Genomic DNA, 22,627 nt, shown 5'->3' with positions numbered 1-22,627 from the left:
GTGGGCCTCGGTTTTGCTTTGTGCTTTGCTGTTCCATACCCTCACTTATTTTTTCCTTCAAGCGTGAACCTCAGGATGGAGGATATTAGGAAATAATGTTACTCCTTGGGATTTCGGAGGAGGGTGTTTCACAGGGCTGCAGAAGGAAGCAGCTCCGAGCACCCAAGCCGGCACATTGTCACCGCAGCCCTGCTTGCATCCAAGCCCATTGTCAACCAAAGGAACTTGAAAATTAAGGCCATTTATCTACCCCCTTCCTTACCCCCCACCGTGCCTCTCTTGGCAGGGCAGCTAAGCAGTTCGCATTGTTTCAAACTTAATGCTTGCAGATGGTTTTATTTAGAATTTGTTTTATTGGTGAGACATGCTTCCTCTGTTGATTAAATTACGCCTACTTTTTGTCAGTCAGCACGCTGCCCCCGGCCTCATGGCAGAGCTGGGGGCAGAGCTCGAGGCAGGGCTCGGTGTATCATTGCTGTCTGTTGGGCTGCTTTATGGGGCGGTGGGCTGAAACAGCGAAGCTCTGCGAGCACGGAACCTCGTGTCCCCCGCGGGACGCGACGACACCGGGGCGGGGGCACCCACCGCCCGCCGGGGGCCGCACCGACTCTCGCCGGGGCCGGCGGAGCAGCCCGGGGCTCGGCTCCCCGTGGCTCCAGCAGCCCGGCCCGGCGGCAGGTGCTAGAGGTAGCCGCAGCGGGAGGGCGGCGCGGGGCCAGCGCGGGGCAGCCCCTCCGAGCCGGGCCGGGCCAAGTCCCTGAGCAGCGGGCTCCCCCCGCGTCCTGCCCGGGAGCCGCTTCAGTCTTTAAAAGCCCCCCCCACCCCCTCCCGAGCCCCTGCCCGCCCGGGGCGGCTACAGATCGCCGCCGGCTCCGCGCGGGACTCGCAGGCTCCGGAGCAGGAGGTGGGAAGCGGGGACGGTTTGGATTTCGCTGGTGTTGTTTTTCTGCTCTGTGCGGGTTTTGTGGCGGTTTTTGTTTTTTCCCCTCCCTCCTCCCGCTTCCCCGCGGGCGCCAGCACCGGGCGGGCAGCTGCAGGAAGGCGGGAGCGCGGCGGCCCCGGGGAGCCCCAGCGGGCCGGGCCGGGCGGGCCGGCGGCGCCTCCCCCCGGTTCGGGGGGTCCCCGGGCTCGGCCCCCGAACGCCCCTCTCTTCCGTTCTCCATGTCATTTCCTGTGCTAATAAGATGGTGGTCACGGCCGGGAGGGAGGGAGCCGCCGCCGCCTCCGTCGAGCCCGGCCCGGCCCCGGGACCCGTCCTCGCCTGCGACTAGCGAGCGGGGCCGGCGGGGCGGCGGGGAGGCAGCGCGCAGCCAGCCGGGCCCCCCAGGGCGGAGCGGGCCCCCGGACGCCTAGGCGGGCCCCCCGCGCCCGCAGCGCCGAGGTGAGTCAGCCCCGCTGGTAGCCAAGGTGGCCACGAAAATGGCTGCGGAGAGCGGGCGGGGGAGAGGAGGGGGGGAAGGAAGGAGGCGGCGAAGGGGCCGGGCGGCACGAGGGCCCCGCCCGGGGGTCGCGCCGGAGGGCTGCGGGAAAGGGGTGCCCGCGGCGCCCCCCGGTCCGGTTGCGCCCCTCTCCCCCTCGGCCTTCCCCGGCGGGAGGCGCCCGGCCCTGCCCCGCCACTCCCCGCCGCTCCGCTCCCGCCCGCACCGCGGCGGCGGCTGCGCCCGCCCTCCCCCCGCGGCGGAGAGCGGGGCCCGCGAGTGACGGAGCCGGCGGCCAATGGACGGCGGGGGCGGGGCGGCGCGGGGCGCTCCCCGGGGGCGCGGGAGCCGGGGCCCGGCCGGGTCGGGCGGAGCGCCCCGCGGGTGGGGCTGGAACTTCTTCGCGGCTCGCCTCGGCGCGGGGCAGGGGCAGGGTTGGAAGTTTGAGGACCGTTTCCAGTCCCGGTCGTGCGCGTCGGGCGCGGGAGTGCTGCATGCGGCCAGCTCCTTGCCGCACGCCCTGGCTGCGTTCTGTGCTTGCGGAAAATCCGTCTGCCCTGTCTTTAACAGCGCGCTTGTTTGCCTGTATCCTGCGCGGTGGGAAGTGGAAAAGTTGACATTGCGCTGCCCGCCTCAACTAGCGTGTTTAGTCGCGTGAAAAACTTCACCTGGTCTGAGCCGCGCCGGTGTTTCATGCACTCTTTTTCAGTTGATAAATGTTTTTTACTTCTCCGCGAACACTCCATAGGCGCCCGATGTTTGGAGCCACAAGGAAACCCATGTCTCCTCCGCTGCATGTCCCTGAGGGGATTCCAGCTCTGCTCCCCCTTGCAGGTCCCCAGCTGTGTACACACAGCCTTGCTGGTGCCCATGGGCAAAGCTGTTGGCTTGGCACTGCTTCCTCTTCCCCACAATTAATGTCTTTCTCTAGCACCAGGAAATACAAGGCCAGCCCAGGCATTGCTTTCTGTGCTGCAGGTAGCAAGGCATAGCTCCAGGTGCTGTGTGCTGAGCAGCCTGTTTGCTATCCCTGGGACTCAGCTCCCAGCAAAGCCACCTGGGCAAGGTTTCAAACCCCTAAATTTCCCCTTGTGCAATAGCAAGTTCTATAAGCAATGAAAGTGGAAAGGGAAATGACTATTTAAGCTTTCTAAAGCGTTGTGTATAAACCCGACAATAGAAATGCGTTCCTGATGAGGACAGTGCATTCTTATTGTTGAGTGCAGATTGTAATCAGAGAGGGAAGTACTGGGATGGTGTTTGTCTGCTCCTTGCAGGGAATGCTGCAATCAGAGATACTGCATTGGGGCAGCCCATCTTGCTGCAGAAGGGCTGTGATGGCCAAGCAGGCTGGGGCTGGCTGGGCTTGCAGGCAGGGGATTCGAGGTAGCAGCAGGAGATGCTGGAGTTCAACCTGGCACTCCAAGTGCAAAGCGCAGCACTTTACTGAGCCAGCTTATGAGGAATTCCTTCTCATTGTGAGCTTTGCCGGTTGCTGTTAGGAATAACTTGCTCTTAAAATGCTTCTTTGGCCACCAGAACGTGCATTCGGTTCATGGCATCAGAACTACATCTTTGAAGTGGCTGTTGCTGATGTGGTGTTGGCATTGGTGTGAAGGTTTGCATGAAGAAACTAAAAGTTGTCCCAAAGACAAAATGATTGGGGTTTTTGGTTGATAACCAAGTAATAACACTGACATCCAAAGTGAAGTGAGAGGCTGCTAGAGCTTGGGTTGGGGATTCAGGGCTGAGTAACTGAGAGGCAATGACTTGTTCTCTGTGGTGAGAGAGCTGGTGGACATTTCTGACACTTCCTTAGCCTTGAGAATGTGCATCTGTGACCTACGAAGAACAAATTTTCATAAGAAAGCCAAAACAAGCAAAGAATTGTCTTTATTCCTCAATTTGGGTTGCAGCTTTCTGGTGTTCTAAGAGATGTGGAGTCAGCTTTCTTCTTTTTGGCCCACACCTGGGTAGGCTCTGGAGGTGCATCCTTACTGCAGCTTGGAGCTCTCTGAACACGGCTCCCTCTGTCCCCAGGGCTGAGGTGAGGCAGGGCCATGCTGGTGGGGGGCAGCCAGCACGTGCTGCTGTTGAGTGAAGCCTGGGGCTCCTTGAGGAGTCCCTCCTGTTGTATTCCTGTCTTCTGCACTATTTCACAAAGTCAAATGCCTTTTAAGCCTTTGCTGTTATGTTTCCTGGTTGTTGCTGTGCTTGTGAGAGGAATAGCCCACATCCCCCGGAGCTGTTGTTCAGAGGGCTCCTCTGTCCACAGCACAGGGAGGCAGCGCTCCAGCCTTTCATGCTCGGAACAGCTTCTCTGCAGTCAGAAGGTAAAAACATTATACGTATAATTTAAGGTTTAAGGTGCAATCTGCAGGAACTGGCAGCCCCCAGAGAGGAATCGGTAATGCATACTGCAGAGTAGCATTTCAGCACAATCTCTCGGTCACAAACAGCCATCAATAAGGGGCCCATCAGAAGGGTATTACAAGCAAAGTCATCCCACTTGAGCACTGACATTTTCATTTCTCTGCCCCCTTCCTTCACTCCTCCTTAGGCTTTGGCTCTTCAGCCAGGGTAGTTCTACATCTGTCATTTGCACAGGAAAAGCTAGTTTGTTAGTGGACAAAGCTCACCATGTCTCGTGCATTGGTAGTTGTTTTGCCCCTGAGAAATACGTTTTAGGAACTTGCATGATAATAAGAGTTGTTGGTGAAGGAGTTCAGGCTGATGCAGTGTTAGCACAGAGGATCAATTTCAGAAAAGACGTAGGTGTCTTGGGCTGAGGCTGATGGAGAATGGATTTCCAAACTTCAGTGCCTCTGTCAGAAGCCAGGTCCTATGGTGCTGCAGGGAAGGGTTCACCAATGGAGGGACAAAAATAAGCATCAGTGACAGGGCTGAGCTCCTCTACGCTGTCAGCAGCGTCCTGCCTTGCTCCAGGAGCCCACATGCATGCGGGTCCCAGGTGAGCCCTGCCCAACTTTCCTGAGTGCGAGTTGGAGTGCTGTGGGCATGCAGCGTGTGCTGGCACCCAGTGACCTCTGTTTTAATATGTATCATATTGAAGGCCAGTAATTGGAGCTGGCATTGGTCAGGGGTATCAACTGTTTCCAGGCTTGAAACGTTGTCCAGTGCATTCCCTCTCGGTACAATGAGGCTTTATTTTGAAAATGTGTTGTATAAACTATGTATTAATAAGCTGGGTGGACTTAAATGCAGCCCTGCAACTGGAAAGCTGAACAGATGGGTTGTATGTACCGTCATCCTTGAAGGGCATCCTGATTTTGCCTGGCGTTAGCTTTTCTCTCCTGGCACAATGCTCTTTACACCTTTCATTCAGTTAACCCTTGGCATCCCCATGTCACTGTACTGCAGGGTCTTTGGTAGGTTTTTGTTCCTGTGTTTCTTCCTTCCAAAATTGCTGGAGATTACTTCATGTGGTCTGCCGTTTTCCTTAAATTGGAGACATGTTGTTTGGAAAGACTAACGCAGATGTTAAAAATGCCGTGGTTTGCAGGGTCCAGTCTTCTCATCCATCCAGTGGAAATTAATGAAAACACTTGGAAACCATCTGAAGGAAAAAGCAGTACTGATGACAAACTTTTGTGAACAATAAAATACATTCTGGAGTTGTCATGTACTCGTCTAGGCATGCAGTGTTTGTTTTTGGGTTTTCTGAGCCCATAGTGAGAGCAGCCAGTTTCTGAAGAATAGAAACTTCTCGGTTACTGATTTTTATTATTTTTTTTTTAATTCCCTTTATGATTGTACAGAAAGGTTTCATATGTATGGCATATAGATAAGTTGCTCTGTTCTTCAACAAATCTCTTCTAAGCCGAGCAGAGAAGGACTGGCTGATGGGGTACAGCAGGACCTGGCTTCTTGCAGAGCCTTGCCAGCCAGCACTGCATTGCCATTGCAATGACAGCACCTCCAGAAAGGTGGATCCGCTTACTGCACGCATCCCCTAGATGTGTTGAGAGCTGGCACCAACTAAATCAGAGGCTAACGTGCTCCTCAGCTCTGATGGACTTAGCTGTCAGTTCTGTTTCTCTTTAACCATAGTCTCATTCTGCAGTCCGGTGTTGAAATGTTGCCCTTGAGGTCTCTTGGGGTAGTCAGTGAATTTTTGTAGCCTCCTTGACTTGCATGCACAAAGTCATTGCAATGTGCTCCCTCTTCTTCTTGGCCTGGAACTGAACAACTTCTTCTGTGCTTCCACTAAACCAGCGTTATAGAAATGCCCACAGCGTAAAGGATTAGCTGTTTCTGTGCAACCCAACACCTTTATGTCGAAGACGCACTTGATGGGGGGTGTTGAAGGGATGGACCAGAGGTGCTTAGCCCCTACTGGAAAGTTTTTTGCTGCATTAGGATATGTGGGGTCTGAACACCCCTCTCTGTATGGAAGGGAATGTGTGGATCGAGTGATGGTGGTGGTGAATTCAGCACACGGATATCTGATTTCTTGGCAGATCTGACACTGGGAGTATCTGGACTGCTGCCTGCACCAAGGAAAGGGGTCGGGGTGACCCATGCTTGGCCAGTGCTCGTCCAAGCCGTGTAATATGAGCCCCTAACCTGCAGACAGATTTACCAGCCCTGAATAATGTCTGTTGTGCTGCGAGATCTTATCTCCCTAATAGCCTGCAAGAGGGTACAAACGAGAAGAAATAAATATGGCTCTTGCTTTTGCTTTCCCTGCCTTTGTAGAACAGTTGATTTGTTCTCATTCTGCCTGCTGTGTTCCTTAGTGCTTTTCAGGGGCTGAGCTGGTTTGTTGAAATTTTAGGAACAGTTGAAAGTATGATTTACTCTGACTTTTACATTTTCCACCCACATAACTTGGGGCGTAGGAGGAGGAAGGTAGAATCTGTGGGAAGAAAGGAGCCACTTGCTGTGTCCTGTAGCTCAGGTGGTGCAAAAGTCCTATGACAGACACAGAGGAGCTACTGTGTGATGTTGTTCAACAGAAACAAACAGGTACCAACTGAACAAACAATACCAAATTTCTGTGTTGTTGCATCTGTACCCATAGGTCCCAGTGAATGGCCATTCTCATTGCAGTCAGGGCTGCTTGCCTAGAAGGGTCGACATGCTCTGCTGCAGAGGCTTTGACAGCTGATACCTGAAGCCTGAAGTTGGGGTGCTGGGACGGGGCCAGCCTGGAAGCCCTGGGGCCTGATGGAAGGCTGAGGGTGTCTCACCTGCCTTCAGGGTAATGAGCTGAGGGTGTGTTTTGTAGGTAATGCCAGCTGCTCAAAAAACCCAACGTCATGTGGCCGTATTAAAGATGGAATTGTGGTTTGTGCTTTCATGTGACAAAATTCAGGAGCAGTTTCTTTAAAATCAGTAGCCTGTACAAAGACAGAGCTGTTCTTGGTATCGCTACTGTGTCTGTTCTTGGCTTTGTGCAGGGAAAGGGCACTCTGGTGAAGCACGCTGAACTTTTGGACTTGGTCGGGCGGTTTGAATTTCGAGCATTGCTTGGCCACGTGTGTGCAAGCCTTTCTGTGCTGCCTGTCTGCCCCATCCACCACCACAAAACAGTCACCAGCAGGAGGAAAAAAAGCAGTACTGCAGTTAGCAGGGGAAAAAGAAACCCTTGAACTTGTCTAAAAGTGTTGAGTGAAAGTCTGTGTGACCGTAAGGTGCATACGCTCTACAGAGGGGATAGTTTAGACACTAAGGAAATATATGTGAGGCTGATCGCTGGCCTGATGCCAGCCACTGAAGGGCACCGGAGGCTAAAATGCCAGGCAGTGCTGGTAGTGCTGGCACTTCAGCCCGTGACGGTTGGGTTGCACGAATTATCTCTCTGCCTTCCAGCTAATTTTATCCTGTTGATTTTTCATGAATCATTTCCCATCTCTGTGGGTTAGAAATTAAAGTGGAAGTATGCTAGCCAGAATAGCCACATCTGCTATTTAGAAAGCAGTGTCTGGGGTTTGCTTCCTGCCTGCCCCCACACATTCCCTTCCCTTTCCCTGTTTACCTCCACCAATGTTAAATGCATTGAGGCCAGTGTTAGCCGGCCCATGTAGGGCATGGGCTAGCTGGAGCGGCTGGTCTCCAGTGGGGCCCCAGGCTGGCAGGGCTTGGCAGAGTGGCTTAGGTTTCCTCTGTGTGCCTTGTGGAATGTTGATGGACCTCTTCTAAGGGTCTGTTCCCTCTCCCAGCCTAGAGCTGTGGCCTCACTCCAAACTTCCCATCTTTCCACAGGTAAGAATAGTAGAAGATATCTGAGCACGTTCCTCTGAGGCAAAGAAAGCGCTAGATTAATGAGAGGGTCTCTGGAGCTTGTTGATGTTCATTTTTCATCTCTCTTCACATATCACAGAAAGTCCAAGAGGCTGAAAGAGTGATCTTGTTGAGACAGTCCTGAAAATAGCTGTCTGGATGGGCAAGGAAATGATGGTTTGGGTGGTATGCCATCAGGCCAGAGTAAACGTAGAGCGATTAGTGCTTGAGACTCAGTGTTGTGGAAAGTGTCTTATACTCCTCAAACAGTATTTTGTTCTTTATGAACTTCTTTAACTCAGTGCATGAAAACCCAAATAATAGCTAATGTTGGAGTAAACCAGTGAAATACAAGTGGCTTAGGAGCTAAAGGTAGTGACTGATAGGGAGTCAGCATTCAATATGTAAACTGAAGTGGCGGTATAAACAGTGAGGAGGATGAAGGATGCTCTGAGCTAAAGGACAGAATTAGTGTACAAATAAATCAGCTGCATGTGGATTAAGATGAGTGTAGAAAGTGATTTTTCACCTCTGAAAGATCAAGTCTCTGACATTGCCGTGCTAGATGAGGGGAGCATATAATTGAGCTATTTTAAGATAGGGCTTGATCATTACAGAAGAGTCTCTGCAATATGATATGCAGAGCTGCATTTTTAAAGAAGTAGGCTTGATGACCCTTCCCTTCAAATGAGGGCAAGAGAGAAGCCAGTTCTGTTTGACACCTATTCCATGATGTAGAAGAAAGTGTGACTCACCACTGGTGAAATGTGTAGTTGAAATAAGTTTGGTGATCTGGAACTATTTACAGGGACAGAACAGCTATGCAATTAGTTTTTTAGGTGGCCTTGCTGGGATAACTCCACTTGTCTGTTTGAAAATGGTTTTATGAACTTGGAGATGGGTGACCTGAACCTGATCTGTGAATCTGTCACTTACAAGAATGGGTCAGAATAGACAGGCAGCTCTCCAAAGCTTTCTGTACCAAGTTCTAGCAGAAAAAGGCTGCCGTGAGTATGGACATGCTGACAGGGATGTAATAATGAGTAGGGTCAAGGAGAAGTTTTTATGTCTGTAGTCTTTATGTTTATTTCAGATTCAGCCTTACATCAGTGTGGCTTTCTGATGCCAGTATCTTAACATACTGTAGGGCAAATTGGAACAGTGACACAGAAGATCACCTTGCTGGAAAGCTGTGAAGGTTCTGAACAGGGATATATCCAAGGCTCAGTTCTGTATGTTTTTGTTCAACACCACTATCACCATCCAAACACCTTTGAGTAGTGCCTTAAGGAACAACACTTATGTCTGTCACTTGATGGAGTTCTTGTTCTGCCCTTGGGTAGAAAAATGCTGGTGGAATGGCATCTTGTTTTAGTACTGAATTTTTGTTCCTGTTTAACTTCATGCATGTAGGTGTGTATTTATGTTGAGGAAGCCAAAGGCAAAGGAGTGCAACTGGCAGTCCTGACCAAAGATGGTGAGGTTTCTTACAGCCATTAACTCCAAAAGTAATTCTGTCCATTTGCTTAAAGGAGCCCCTTGTTGCACTGAGTGCTTCAGTCAATTCCAGAAGGCTGCAGGGTACTTTAAAATAACTGCTGACTGGTGCCCAAAACTAAAGAGATTCATGCATAACTTGTCAGCGACAGCAATTAGCAATTGAAATGAAATGCTCTTGGCTTCTCTTCCCCTTCCTTGCTAGACTGGGAGAGTTTTGTATAGGCTTTATAGGCTAAAGGTAAGGGCATGTGACTTGCAAGGGATCAGTCAGGTTGACCTAATTCTCTCTTCTGCCCTTAAACTATGAATCTGGGAGATCTGTGCTGAGATCCAAATACCAAAAATGATAAGTTTCCAGTTTAAGAGAATTGTTTTCAATGTCTTTTAAAAACCACAAGTCTCTTGCAGTTGCAGTAGCAGCTGTCTTTGCTCCACAGCACGCTGCACAGTTTCAGAGGCTTGGTTTGCATGGGAGCTTTACTTTGTCAGCATCCTGCTGTGCAAATATATCCTTACTCAACACTTAAAGTATAGAAGTTGCACCAAATCATCCAGTTTGCAGAGCCTTCTGTTGATCCATAATGTTTCGTGCTCCTGGGTCAGCAGAGGGCAAATGCTCTGGACTGACTGGAATATAGAATTTGATGTCAAATCCTGTAAATTCAGCAGTGTGTTTTCCACCTTGACTAGAAGTCGCCATGAGTTCAATAAGACGAACTAATTTATCCTAATTTGGGGATTAGCTCGGAAGTACTTTTCTGTCTTCCTCTTCTGAAATAGGTCTATCCTGAGGAAGATGGTGACAGGTTTCGATGGTGTGTTTTGCTAACAAACCGTGGAAAAACAAGAGTGATAAATTATCTTGCACCTATTTGAAATGAATAGAGGAGATAGGAATTTCCATGTCCCCTGGCTTCCTGCAATGGGAACGACACTGGGAAATTGATGTCATGGCACCCAAATGCTGTTATCTCAGTTGCTAGTCTTGAGCTGGTCATTGAAGCCTCTGACAACTCACAGCATTCCCTGCTGTAAAACAGGTTTAAGTCCCATGGTTTTAAAGGTGGTTCTTGTCATGAATTGGACCAAATCCGTTTACAAATCATGAATAATTTATTGATTTGAGTAAGCGACCACAAACAAAAACAGCGCTGGGCGACCACGGGAGTCACAGCTCCGCACGTGTGGCGCGCCCTCCCCCTGTTGGCCCCAGCTTTTATAGTCTCTCTTGTATTCTGAGTGGCTGCCGTGTTGGCCTTCCACGCCTGCGCTCCCTTGTTGCCGGGCAGTATTGCTCCGAGTGGCTTTTCTCTTCTTGTTGATTGGTCCCATTCTTCCCGCCACTCTGTTCCCCGCCGCTATGCTTTCCCGCCACTCGTTGCCACGTGGCGGGTAGACAGAAGCCGCAGAAACAGGGGCGGCGAGTGCAGGAGCCGCAGGGGCGCTTACAAAACCCGGAAGCCCGCTTGACTCCGTTCCGCACAGCCCCCTCCCCAACAACAACAACAACAACAACAACATACCCAACACAATGAACAAACTTTCACCAACTTTTTACAATCCCTCCTTTTTCTTTAAGCTAACTTATTTTGTTCATTGAATCTTTGGAGTGCCTGCCGGCTTAATGCATGTATCTCGTTATCTTCATCATCTTGTTCTATGGTCTTATATTTAGCTCCTACTAACATTAAATGAGCAGCTTCTGATCGGTTCTTTACTATCGTGGTTACCCAATTGAAAATACATTGTCCAAAGGTTAACACCATAATTAACAACAGAGGTAATAATGTGGTGAGCCAAGGTGAGTAATTAAACCAGGATTCATACCAACTTTGGTGAGCCTCATTTTCTTTTTTTTACGTTTTTCCAATCCTTCCCTCAATTTGGTCATTGTGTCTCTTACCACCCCAGTATGGTCTGCATACATGCAGCAATCCTCCCGAAGGGCTGCACACAGTCCCCCTTTTTTTTTTTTTTTTCAGAAAAACCAGATCCAATGCCCTTCGATTTTGAAGAACTACTTCTGAAAGGGACCTTATTGATTTTTCTAACGCTGAGATGGACTGTTCAATTTTAGCCAAGTCCTCATCTACAGCAATGCGCAGAGCTGTGAATTCTTGGCTCTGCCTAACTAATGATGCTGTTCCTGTACCAGCTCCTGCAGCTCCTAAATCCTCAGTGTGGTATTGAATCCTTGGTATAATTATTACCTGTACACAAAAATCATGTGATATATTCCTTAAGCCTAATTAGACTCCACCGGAAAGGTTGATGTGAGCAGTGTTGTGCTGCCACACAAAACGTGATTACTGCGAGAACTCCTAAGCACCGTCGCTCATTTATATCTCCCGGTTTTGGGGAGTTCAGTAAAGTCCAGCTGGATCCTTGCAAAGGGTCGATATGCCAATTCTCGCCCTCCTGGGATCCTTTTTCTCATATTTTTCACATTTACCCTCCGGCAGGTCATACATCCATTGACAATCCCCTTTGCCACGTTATATACCCCTATACACATATAATTATTAGCAAACTGGTCCACTAAGGCCTGAGTACCCCAATGTGTTTGTTCATGGAACCTCCGTAACAGCTTTGTAGCTACTGACTTTGGTAAAACCTCTCGTCCATCAGGTAGTATCCATTTCCCCGTTTCATTTTCCCGAATCCCCATTTGTATCATCTTTTCTTTTTCCACAGACGTGAAACAAAGCAGGGGAAGGGGATTCTGTCCACCTTCTGCAAACATGGCTGGGCAATCCTCCCTCTCGGTTACCTTATATATACACATAAGAGCGGCCCTTTTGGCCTCCTGGTCAGCTAGATTATTTCCTCTAATTTGTGGATCCAGTCCTCGCTGGTGACCTTTTACATGTACTACTGCAATCTCTCTTGGTTCTCTAATAGCTTTCAAAACTTTAAGGATCAATTCCTGATGAATTAACCCCCTTCCCTGTGAGTTTATAAGTCCTCTTTCCTCCCATATTTTCCCAAAAGTGTGTAGTATCCCATACGCATATTTAGAATCTGTATATATTGTACCACTCTTGCCCTTTAATAGTTTTAAGGCTTGCAACAGGGCATACAATTCACAAGCTTGAGCAGACCAGCTCGGGCTTAATGGTCCTGATTCTATCACTTCAAATGTTTTCCATTTACCAATGCATAGCCTGACTTTCTCTTTCCTTCAACTACTCTAGATGAACCATCTATGTATATCTTCTCCCCTGTAGGTAATTCCATGTCATCTAGATCGAGTCTCAGTTTTATTTGCTCCTCTATACTCCTAAGGCAATCATATTCTAGGGGCTCGCTGGGTTCACCATAGAGAAACTGAGCTGGGTTCTGCACTGAAGTTGTTTCTAGGGTCAGTTTTGGGGAGGAAATCAGAATTCCCTCATACTTTAACAATCTTGCATCTGTGACCCATTTGTCAGCTTTTTGTTCGTGGCATTCCAGTTCAGTCCAGTGTGCATTACAAATATCACACTCCATAACCAAATAACAAGACAAAAACTTATTGGTTGTGCAGAATCGTTCCAAATGTCCACTGCTTGGGGATTATTTAGGAACAAGGTCTCCTCCGCTCACAAACTATCAGTCCGGCATGAAGACTAGATTCCCAGTTTGTACCTTCAGGCACATTGGGAGCAACGCTGTCTCATGTGCCATTACCAGCAAGCTGCTGGCCAGTGTTGACGTCAAATCACTGGCTGCACTGCAGACATTAACCAAGGAGACGTTGACCAAAACCGGTGCTGAAATGTTCGGATCCTCACGGTGCACAGGATGGCTTGTCGTTTGGTGCCGGCTTAACCCAATGTGCCGGCAGCCAGCAGAGCCCACTTGGTGTCCCAACACAGGTGTATCCTCTGCCCATGACGAGGAGTGGCATAGGGTCTGGGAGCCATGACCCTCCGTCAGGTCTGATCAGGACCTGACCTATTGGAGTCTGTTCAGTCAGCTGATGGTCTCCCATCCGATTCTCCAGATGCTTTAAACTAAACAGTGCACACAGGAGGAGAGTGTCTGGGCACAGCTCAAGCCCCTCTAGCCCTCCCCCCTCTTTAAGTGCACGAAGACGCCCCTTCAAGGTCTGATGCGCACCCTCCATAATAGATTTGTTAGTGCTGTTGCCAGGAATGCTGAAGGTATGCTTAATGCCCCAAGCTGTACACCAGTGTCCAAAACGTGCACTTCTATATCCTGGGCCATTGTCAGTCTTTAACTCCTGAGGTGCACCCATGACAGCGACAGCCATTTGCAACACTCTTATGCACTGCATGGCAGTCTGTCCAGATTGTGCCACAGCCCAGAGAAAACCACTACATGTGTCAATTGTGACATGCAAGTGATGGAAACACCCAAACTCTGGGAAACCCGTAGCATCCATCTGCCGAACCTTATTTGGTCTCAAACCTATGCAACAACAACTGAAATGTGGAGCATCTGGGGTTCACCCCTGCAGGAAACGTGTTAGCCGAATGGCAACCTGGGCAATTCTGTACAACATCACGTGCAACAACTGGAATGTGAAACATCCTGTGTGATGACCATGCTGACTGCTGGAACCACCCACGTGACACTTGCAACACTCCACGTATATTATAGGGGGAGATTACTTTAATTTCCCCTCCAAAGCTTATCTTTTGTGCTTCCTCTACCAAGAGAGCAGCAGCTACTACTACTTTTGCAGGCAACTAGGCCAGCCCCGGCTAACAGGGTCTAATAATTTAGATAGGCAAGCCACAGGCTTTTTGCCTCCTGCCCAATCCTGGGCAAGCACCCCATAAGCTGTCCCCTCCGCACTGTTTACAAACAGAAAAAATGGTTTCTTTAACTCCGGGAAGCTCAGGACTGGAGGGTGCACAAGTTCCTTCTTTAATTTATTTAATTGTCTTTCATCTGTTTCTGTCCATTTAAGTAACCCATCTTTGTTTAATTTACTATAAAGAAATTTAACTTTTCCACTGTAATCCTCTATCCATTGTCAACAATATCCTATTAATCCCAACAACTGTCGTACCTGCCTTTTTGTTGTTGGGGCTTTTAGGGCCAAGATCCCCTCGACTCTCTCTGGGTCCAGTTTTTTTGTCCCTTTGCTCAGCAAATAACCCAAATACTTCACCTCTTCCTCCACAAACTGCAGTTTTGATCTAGAAACCCTTAACCCTTGTAAACTAAGGAAATTTAACAACTGTACACTAGCCTGCCTCACGCTATCTTCATCTGTCCCTGCTATTAACAAATCATCCACATACTGTAACATTGTTGTTCCCGGTGTTCTATTATAATCCTGTAAAATTTGTTCCAAGGCCTGACCAAATAAATTTGGGGATTCTATAAATCCCTGGGGAAGGACCATCCATCTTAGCTGTTGCTTCCCATGAGTATCAGGGTCTTCCCATTCGAAAGCAAAATAATCCCTGCTGTCCTTGTCTAAGGGGCATGCCCAAAATGCATCCTTTAAATCTATTACACTATACAACCGGTCATCTGGGTGCAATTGGCTTAATAGGGTATGGGGATTTGGCACTACAGGAAACCTGGTTACAGTTCTCTTATTGATTTCCCTTAAATCATGTACCAGCCTGTATTGGCCATCCTCCTCTTTTTTTTTTTTTTTTTTTTACTTATTTTGTAAACCTCCGCCCTGTTCCGCGGACACTCGGTACCTGGCCCTGGGCTGAGGGAAACGACACGAGGGCCCCGCGAGGTGCCTCCACCCGCCCGCTCGGCCGCCCGACGTCCGGGACGGCGCGCCGAGGGGAAACCCGGCAACCGGCCCCGGCGACCCTCGGGGGAGCGTCCGCCCGCGGGGGCGCACCCGTCGTCCGCCGCCACCACCTCGCCCTCCTCCCGGGGCCCGGGGTTTCCCTCCGTAACCCGGCGCCTGCCGGCAACTGCGCCCGGGATAAGAAGCGCGGCTCGGACCGCCCCGCCCGCGCGGGACTCGAGCCGCCCGGCCACCGATCGGACGGCCCGGACCCGGAGGCGGACCGGCGCCGCGGGGAGAGCGCGAGGAAAGAGGGGAAGGCCGCAGCGAGGGGGGCGGGTCGGTGCTCCCGGCCCCCGGCGCGACGACACCCTCCCCGCCAACCCCCCCCTTCCTTGGCAGACGGGGCCGTCGGTTCGGGTGAGGGTATGTAGGGCGGTGGTGACACTGGGACTTCTAAATCCCTTCTCTTCTTCTTCCGCCCTCCTTTTTCTTTAGAGGGTATAAATGCATAAGGTATCCAGACGTGGGCATACTCACTTTCCTCTGAACTACCCAGTCCTCAGAGGAGCCAAAAAAAAAGGCCAAAATACACTCTCCCCTTTTATGGGCTTATTGCCCCACACTAAATCATTTTGACTTTACTTTTTCCCCGCCTAGAAGGGGAATCATTCCAATTCTCAATCATTAGCCCTAATGGACTGTCTGGGGGACTAGGGGGTATACCTATACCCACACCACTAGTTCCCCCACCCATGGGACCAGAAGGCTTACTCTTCTTCTGTCCCATCTTCCGGAGCACCTTCACACACACTCACAACGCTTCCCCCTTTTCGTGGCCCAGTCCCTCGCGGGATGTGGGAACCGCACTACCGAGGGGTCCGCACTCACTCCGCCCACAATTGGACGTCTCAGTCGTTGTGCTCCGGGATACCCAACCCCAACCGAACGGATCACCGGCCTATACTTACCCACCCCGTGGGTCTTCGCTCGGTCTTCGTGCACAAAGATTACTAGGGGTTTACCGGTTTTATTTTGTTTGCGTCCTTATTTTAGGTTCGTCGGTGAAGGGCTTGAGCAGGAGTTTCCACTCCTGGGGCCGCTGAAATCAGCGGGGCGCCCCCCCAGAAGGACCCCTGATCAAATCTCCTTCATCCGAGTCACGGCACCAAATTGTCATGAATTGGACCAAATCCGTTTACAAATCATGAATAATTTATTGATTTGAGTAAGCGACCGCAAACAAAAACAGCGCTGGGCGACCACGGGAGTCACAGCTCCGCACGTGTGGCGCGCCCTCCCCCTGTTGGCCCCAGCTTTTATAGTCTCTCTTGTATTCTGAGTGGCTGCCGTGTTGGCCTTCCACGCCTGCGCTCCCTTGTTGCCGGGCAGTATTGCTCCGAGTGGCTTTTCTCTTCTTGTTGATTGGTCCCATTCTTCCCGCCACTCTGTTCCCCGCCGCTATGCTTTCCCGCCACTCGTTGCCACGTGGCGGGTAGACAGAAGCCGCAGAAACAGGGGCGGCGAGTGCAGGAGCCGCAGGGGCGCTTACAAAACCCGGAAGCCCGCTTGACTCCGTTCCGCACAGCCCCCTCCCCAACAACAACAACAACAACAACAACATACCCAACACAATGAACAAACTTTCACCAACTTTTTACAGTTCTCAAAACTTCTTCAGAAAACTCTAGGAAAATTGGTGGTGCTTCCAGTTATCTTGTAGTCCTTGATAATGATGTCCTTGACAAAATGTCTTATGCTTTTGCTGAGTTCACGGCTACTGATTGTAGTGGAGTAATTGGTAACGATTAAGCCATGTCCTGTTTGCAGGCCACACTGCTCAAATCCTGCATTGCCTGTGCCCTCTAATTTGTATTGGTGAAGTTTGAATTTTTGAGTGCCCCAGCTTGCATCTCACCACACAAGGTTGCATTCAGCCCTGCTTTGCAGCTGTTATGGAAGAGCCCAGCACCCATCAGCTGGCCTTGCAGCAAGCAGGGGGCAGGCCACCAGTGTGTCACTGTTTGGGACGCTGCTCTGCCATGCCACAGGGCAGCTTCACCCAAAGGAGCATTGTACTTTGACAGAGGGATGTTAAGCCAAGGCATCATAGTGCGGGGTTAGGCTCTCTGTGGAGGGTCCTCCTCCGAACAGTCTGCTTCTCACAGTTACTCGGTGGGGTCTCCTGAGGTGTGTGTTGGCTGTGCCATGGGCTGTGTGGCCAGCTGATACTTTGTTAAGTGGCCTGAAAGGGTTGGCATGGCCAAAGACCTCAATAAGTGAGTGCATCTTGAGGAAAACAGTCTCCCCAGGTTGTTGGTGTATGTTGGGGGGCAGCTCAGAGCCTTGAATGCGGCGCTTTATTCCCTGTCTTGGCTTATCAGTAGCTGAGTGTTCTGGATTACTATTTCTGGTAATAATATGCAACTGGAGGGAAAAAAAAAAAGTGTGAATTAAAGTCCATCTTAATGCATGGGTCTGCACTTCGAAATATTATACAAGCTGTGCAAAATGTTAAAAGAAGAGGCAATGAACTCTAGGAGGCCGGCAGTGAGAAATAGAAGGAATGAGCTGTGCAGTGAGGAGGGGATGGATTCCTATATGGCTATTTCACATGCAAGAATGTCCAAATCTGGGAAACGTGCCAGTAAAATGTAAAATTAAAGCTCTGTTTTGGAGCCTGATCCAGGCAGATAAGAGTCTGTGGCTGTTAACTAATAACTACAAGAGGGGCAGTGATAAAGGCGGCATTCTTGAGGACAGGAATTCACAGGTTTGTTCATGCCAAAACCCATTCGGATTTTTTTTTTCTTTTTTTTTTCTTTTTTTTTTTTTTTTTTTTTTTTTGTTCCACGCATTTAACATCTCGGATGAGCTGGTGTTTTCTGTTGCCTTTATTGTTGGGGAGATGATAATGCCAAGGCAGATCTTTAGGTGTGTTGTGTAACAATGTTGCAAGTTGTTGTCTACTTTGTAATGAGAATGAGAGACTGTGTAGCACTGTCTGTGCCCATTGGGATTTGCAGCAGCCACGCTGGTGTCCGGGGCCTCCGGAGGGTTGTTGGGCCTCCTACCATGACTGCCTTTCTTGTCCAGAGGAGCTGCTGTTGTGTGCAGACAGCACCTAGATCCTCACAGCATCCCTCTGACTTAGGGACTGACCTCCCTAAAGCGCTGCTGGGGCATTGCAGTAGGATGTGTGCATGCTGGCATCAGGAGGACTGAGTATCTTGGTGGCTGCAGGGACATGTGTGTCCTAGGAATGCCTTCAACAGCTAACCAAAGCAGTCCGCTCTGCTTATGCTTACATGCTGCTTCTCTGTTATCTGAAGTCTCCAAAGGAACTTCATCTTTAAGTATAAAAACACAGCTAAAAAATAAATAATCAATGCTCAAATAATGAAGTACAGGAAGGATGTGAAATGTGTGGAGTGTGCCTTAGAAACTTGTAGTTGTGGAAAACTAGGGGGAAAGGGCAAGCAAGAAGAAACAGTGGGCAGTAAAATTAAGAAAAATTAACAACAGCTTTACATGCACCAGGAACTAGAAGAGTCCTAAGTGCAGGGTCATCTACAGGCACCTGGAACTGGAGAAATGGGGAATATTTCTTCCCTCGAGGAATAGTATTGTCATCCGATTAAGTCAGCCAGTTACAGCAGCAGTGCAGCGCTCTCTGTTGTAACATTAGCTTGGGAAATAACTAAACAACAGCTACTAAAGCAGAACATTTTTAAGTTAGCTGTTTTGTCTAGCTTGAATTAAGGGATGTTAAAATGCTGGCTGAGCAGCTCTCTGTGGGCCAGAAATACTGAAAACATTTTTTGTTTTAAATATATATATATTCATAATGAGTTAGACTGAAAAAAATGTTCTGTGCTAGCGATGAAGTCATAAATAAGTAAGCTAATACCAAGTTTACTCTGGCCAAACTGGGATATTAGGTTACCTTCTATTTGATGCAGGCTTCCTGTTGTTGGAGTGAGGCACCTGTAAAACAATATAATAATGGTAGGGATTTGGTTTGGTTAAAGGGGACATCAATTACAATGCTCTATCTGTACAGAAAATAGGTATTTTTTATTTTTTGGTGACATTGCTGTGGTTTGGATGGATAAAGGTAGTGGTTGGTATGCCTTAAGTCTTTAGTGCATGGGAATTGTAAGCAGCCAGAATGATCCAATGTGTCACACTGCATGAGTGAAAACCTGACCAAATGAAAGGTTGCAGGATGACAATGAGAACCACGCTTGTCCAGGTGCATCTCTATCAGTGTCTACTAGGATTCATTTATCAACAAGTTTATCGGTGTCCTGGAGAAAAACACAGAGTTAATTTTGATGATCTTTGTGGTGAACATAAAGTCTGGGAGAATCACAGGTGATGAAAACAAGCAAGTTAGCAACAGGCCTGGGATCTTACATTTACTGGGTAAGAAAACAGCAGGCTAGGTGAATCTATGTTTAGTGGGACACCCAGAAAAGTGGGTAGCAGGGGTTGTTGCCTGGTAGCTTTTCAGGATCAAGGACTCCTGGAGCTGTGAAGTGTTTTGCCAGACATAAAATCCCAGCTGTGCACAATGGTCAGAAAGTAAATGCGGAACTTGGACACAAACGTGTAGATCTTGATCAGGGGGGTGGTGTCTCAGTGCAAGGTACTGCTTCAGCCTGTGCAGGAACATGGCTGTCAGGAATGTAACTGATAAGTTGGAGTGACTTCAGGGAGGACCATGAGAATGAAGGGCTGGGAAGTATGCTGTACAGTGGACTGGGAACCTCCGTTTATGAAACCAACACTAGATATTTTATTTCTTTTTTCCTCCTGCTCATCTTGGAGGTGTGCTGTAGTTGAAGCAGGAACTGACTCGAGGAAGTGCCCCAGCCTGCGTTGTGCAGGAGGTCAGCCTGCACAGCCCTGGTGTCCCTCTTGCTTCATAAAGCAGGAATCCCTCGAGGAAGAGGAAGCCATTGTCTGCTCACAGGGACATATGTCTGCAGCTCTTCCTACTGAAGAGCCTTAGGCTTTGTGGGCATTTAAGTTCCAGATGCCCTGTCCTCCAAGCTTTTATTTCGGCAGCATTCTCTGCAGATCGTCTGCACCACTGCCAGCATATTCCTCTCCTGTGCCAGCACAGGCCCCACAGCTACCAGCTGTGGGGCAGCATCTTTTTGTTCTTTAAGCAGCACCCCACACACACATACATGCAGCTGCTGCTTTTTTTTTCTCCTGAGCTGCTTTTCTGCAGACTTCTCAGGAAGATTGTTGCTTCTCCTAGAGGAAAGCCAGTAGCCTCTGCCTGTAGCTCCAGTAGAGACAGGACCAGAAGGCTTTGTTCTTGCTCTGGAGAATGCAGATGAGGGGTTCACCCTGCTGAAATGCTGCGATACCCCACCACTTTTCTTCTGACTTGCGTATCATAATTTGAAAAGAAAATGTATCTTGTGTTGGACATCATGTAACAGTCTCTTAAAAGTGTGCATGTTTGCATCTGTCTGCTTGCACTTACCTTGAGGCTCTGCTTTCAGAGTGCTGTATGAACGTTAACTGGTGCTTCCTTGGTATGCATGTGATAAAGGTCTTTCAGACTGCAGGTTGGCATGTGAGAAGTCTGGCTGGAAAAATTAATCATTTATTCCCCTAGCACAAAGAAGGGCTGCAAAGGCTGGGAGTAGACTTCCTTCTTCTTGTAAACAGTGTGCAAGCGCAGACCAGATTTCCACAGTACTCAGTCCTCCATAAGCGTGCGCAGCATAAGAGAATTCCTGTCTTCAGGGATTTGTGGCCCATGAACATGACTTTTAAGGGTATCCAGAGTCAAGTCATAATGGAGATGAGCTCTTCCACTGATTTTCTTGACAGAAGCTGGCAGCTCAGCTGCTGCAACCTCTCTTTCATGTGCTGTGCATGTGCAGCAAAAGGGAAAAAGGGGGATCATGGGGTCTGGAGAGCAGCTGCAAAGCTGTCCAATTTGGTATCAGGCCTCAGAACAGCCAGTTTATGTGCTTTGGGTGAGATCTTAAGATGAATGGAATCTAGATCTTTGATGCTCTGATTTATACTGACTTGCAAAAACAATCTTAGCTAAACTAATTCTGAGTTATTATCACTTTCCACATCAATATTTTCAGCAGCATCCGGTAGCAAGAAATGTGGGGGGTTAACAATTTGAAGCTTTCTGCCTTAAGAGGCTCCTGGCTCTTGTGGAGAGCTAAGGGAAAAGCATTTTCACTGCAGCAGCCTGCATTCTACAAGGGTGATGGTGATCACTCAGCTTTATTCATTGCAAGGGATGGGAAGGCTGAGAACATGACCTGTGCAGTCACTTTGGGGTCTTGCAGTAGGCTGTTACCTGCCTGTCAGAGGTGTCTGGAGCACACAGAAAGCTCCATCATCAGATGTGATAACTTGCTCTGTTCACAAAAGAAGACTGGCATATGTTAGATTTGTAGACAGGGTCTGGTTCATGCCACCATTTGTATTTCTCCTTCTTTGCAATCTGGCTGCAAAGGCTTGTTCTGAAATAATCATGCTCGGTGTTTCAGTAACACAACCTATCCATAAGTCTTAAATTCCATGTGTACCTTTTCTGTGGAGCACACTTTGCATTCCCTGTGCCTCAGGTTCCTCTGTGGTGTTTCACATTCTTTACTTGATATGCAACTGATCTGCTGTTTCCTTCTCATGGTAGAAAGGAGTTTACACCTACATTTGTGTGAAGATGCCTTGGCATTGTCCTGATGGCTGGAACAGCACCAGTTCTTGGTGCTGTGGGGAGGCCTGCTGGTTGGATCCTCATCTGAAGGGGGAAGGTTGTGATTTCCTGGATGCTCACTTTTCTCCTTCCTTCCTTCCTTTTTTTCAGAACATGAGTGAAAACTTGAAGGACTGTCTGAACCAGACCCAAGCTTCCTTAGGAGAGATGGTGACAATAAAAACAGAGGCCTGCTCTCCACACCGGGACCAGGAGTATGGACAACCTTGGTAGGCAGCTGAGCTTTAGTCAGATGCACTCTTTCCTCTTCTCTCTGCATCCATACTTGAACCTCACAAAGTTGCTAAAAAACTCTCACTAGTGAGATTTTCCTTGAGGTGTGTGGCAGGGATGTCACCCTTTCATGTGCTATGTATGTCTGCTGCATGGTCTAGTTCACATCTGGCCTTGTGGTGCTGGCTTGTGTGGAGAGCCATGCCTTGCCTTTGGCCAACACATTCCGGGGCTTTAGTAGAGCAAAGCAACCTTTCTGCTGGTGGGAATCTTCTCTGCATGTATCTAATGGGTGGGTGAGCTAGCTGCATGTTATGCATGGAGGTGTTCTAGCTGAAGCCACAAAATCCTGTAGGATTTAGCCAGAAGGTATCTCAAGTACTGTCTTTTGGCAGCGCGGGTTAAAATTTGAATCATTTCTCTGCTGCAGGTATGAGGACTGAGTTGTTCAGCCCCTATGGCCTCATTTTCTTTGTTCCTCTGTTTGATTTCCCAGGTTTTAGTAGGTTAAAGTTGTCTTTCTGTTGTTTTTCTCCCCAGCTCTGGAAGGCCTGATCCACAGTCCATGGATGTGGAGCCCAAGAAACTGAAAGGGAAACGGGATTTGATCATGACCAAGAGTTTCCAGCAAGTGGATTTCTGGTGTAAGTGTACTGTTAGTGAGAGAACAGTAGTACCTCTGTTTGTATGGAGCTCAGGCTTCCCTAACTGGCAGCCTGTTGTCCTGGGGCAGGAAGCAGGGAAAGAAAAAGCCAAGGACAAATGTGCCTA

At 49.0% G+C, this 22,627-nt stretch overlaps 1 protein-coding gene across 4 annotated transcripts in view; it reads left to right on the top strand.

Moving 5' to 3' along the window:
* The first annotated feature begins 794 nt into the window (after window positions 1-794).
* Window positions 795-22,627, top strand: part of PRDM11 (PR/SET domain 11) — a 51,444-nt gene continuing 29,611 nt past the window's right edge. For 3 of the 4 annotated variants that reach the window (XM_072337271.1, XM_072337269.1, XM_072337272.1), the window contains exons 1-3: window positions 1,197-1,381; window positions 21,734-21,852; window positions 22,397-22,500. In XM_072337271.1, the coding sequence (XP_072193372.1) occupies window positions 21,737-21,852; window positions 22,397-22,500 (220 nt within the window). In that variant the 5' untranslated portion in view covers window positions 1,197-1,381; window positions 21,734-21,736. Of the gene's footprint in view, window positions 905-1,196; window positions 1,382-21,733; window positions 21,853-22,396; window positions 22,501-22,627 lie in introns of those variants that run through there. The other variant, XM_072337270.1, reaches the window with a different exon arrangement.

The sequence above is a fragment of the Excalfactoria chinensis genome, chromosome 5, assembly GCF_039878825.1.
Source record: "Excalfactoria chinensis isolate bCotChi1 chromosome 5, bCotChi1.hap2, whole genome shotgun sequence".
Taxonomy (NCBI): domain Eukaryota; kingdom Metazoa; phylum Chordata; class Aves; order Galliformes; family Phasianidae; genus Excalfactoria; species Excalfactoria chinensis.
The sequence above is the reverse complement of the archived record's forward strand: the minus strand, read 5'-3'. Positions and strand labels throughout refer to the sequence as shown.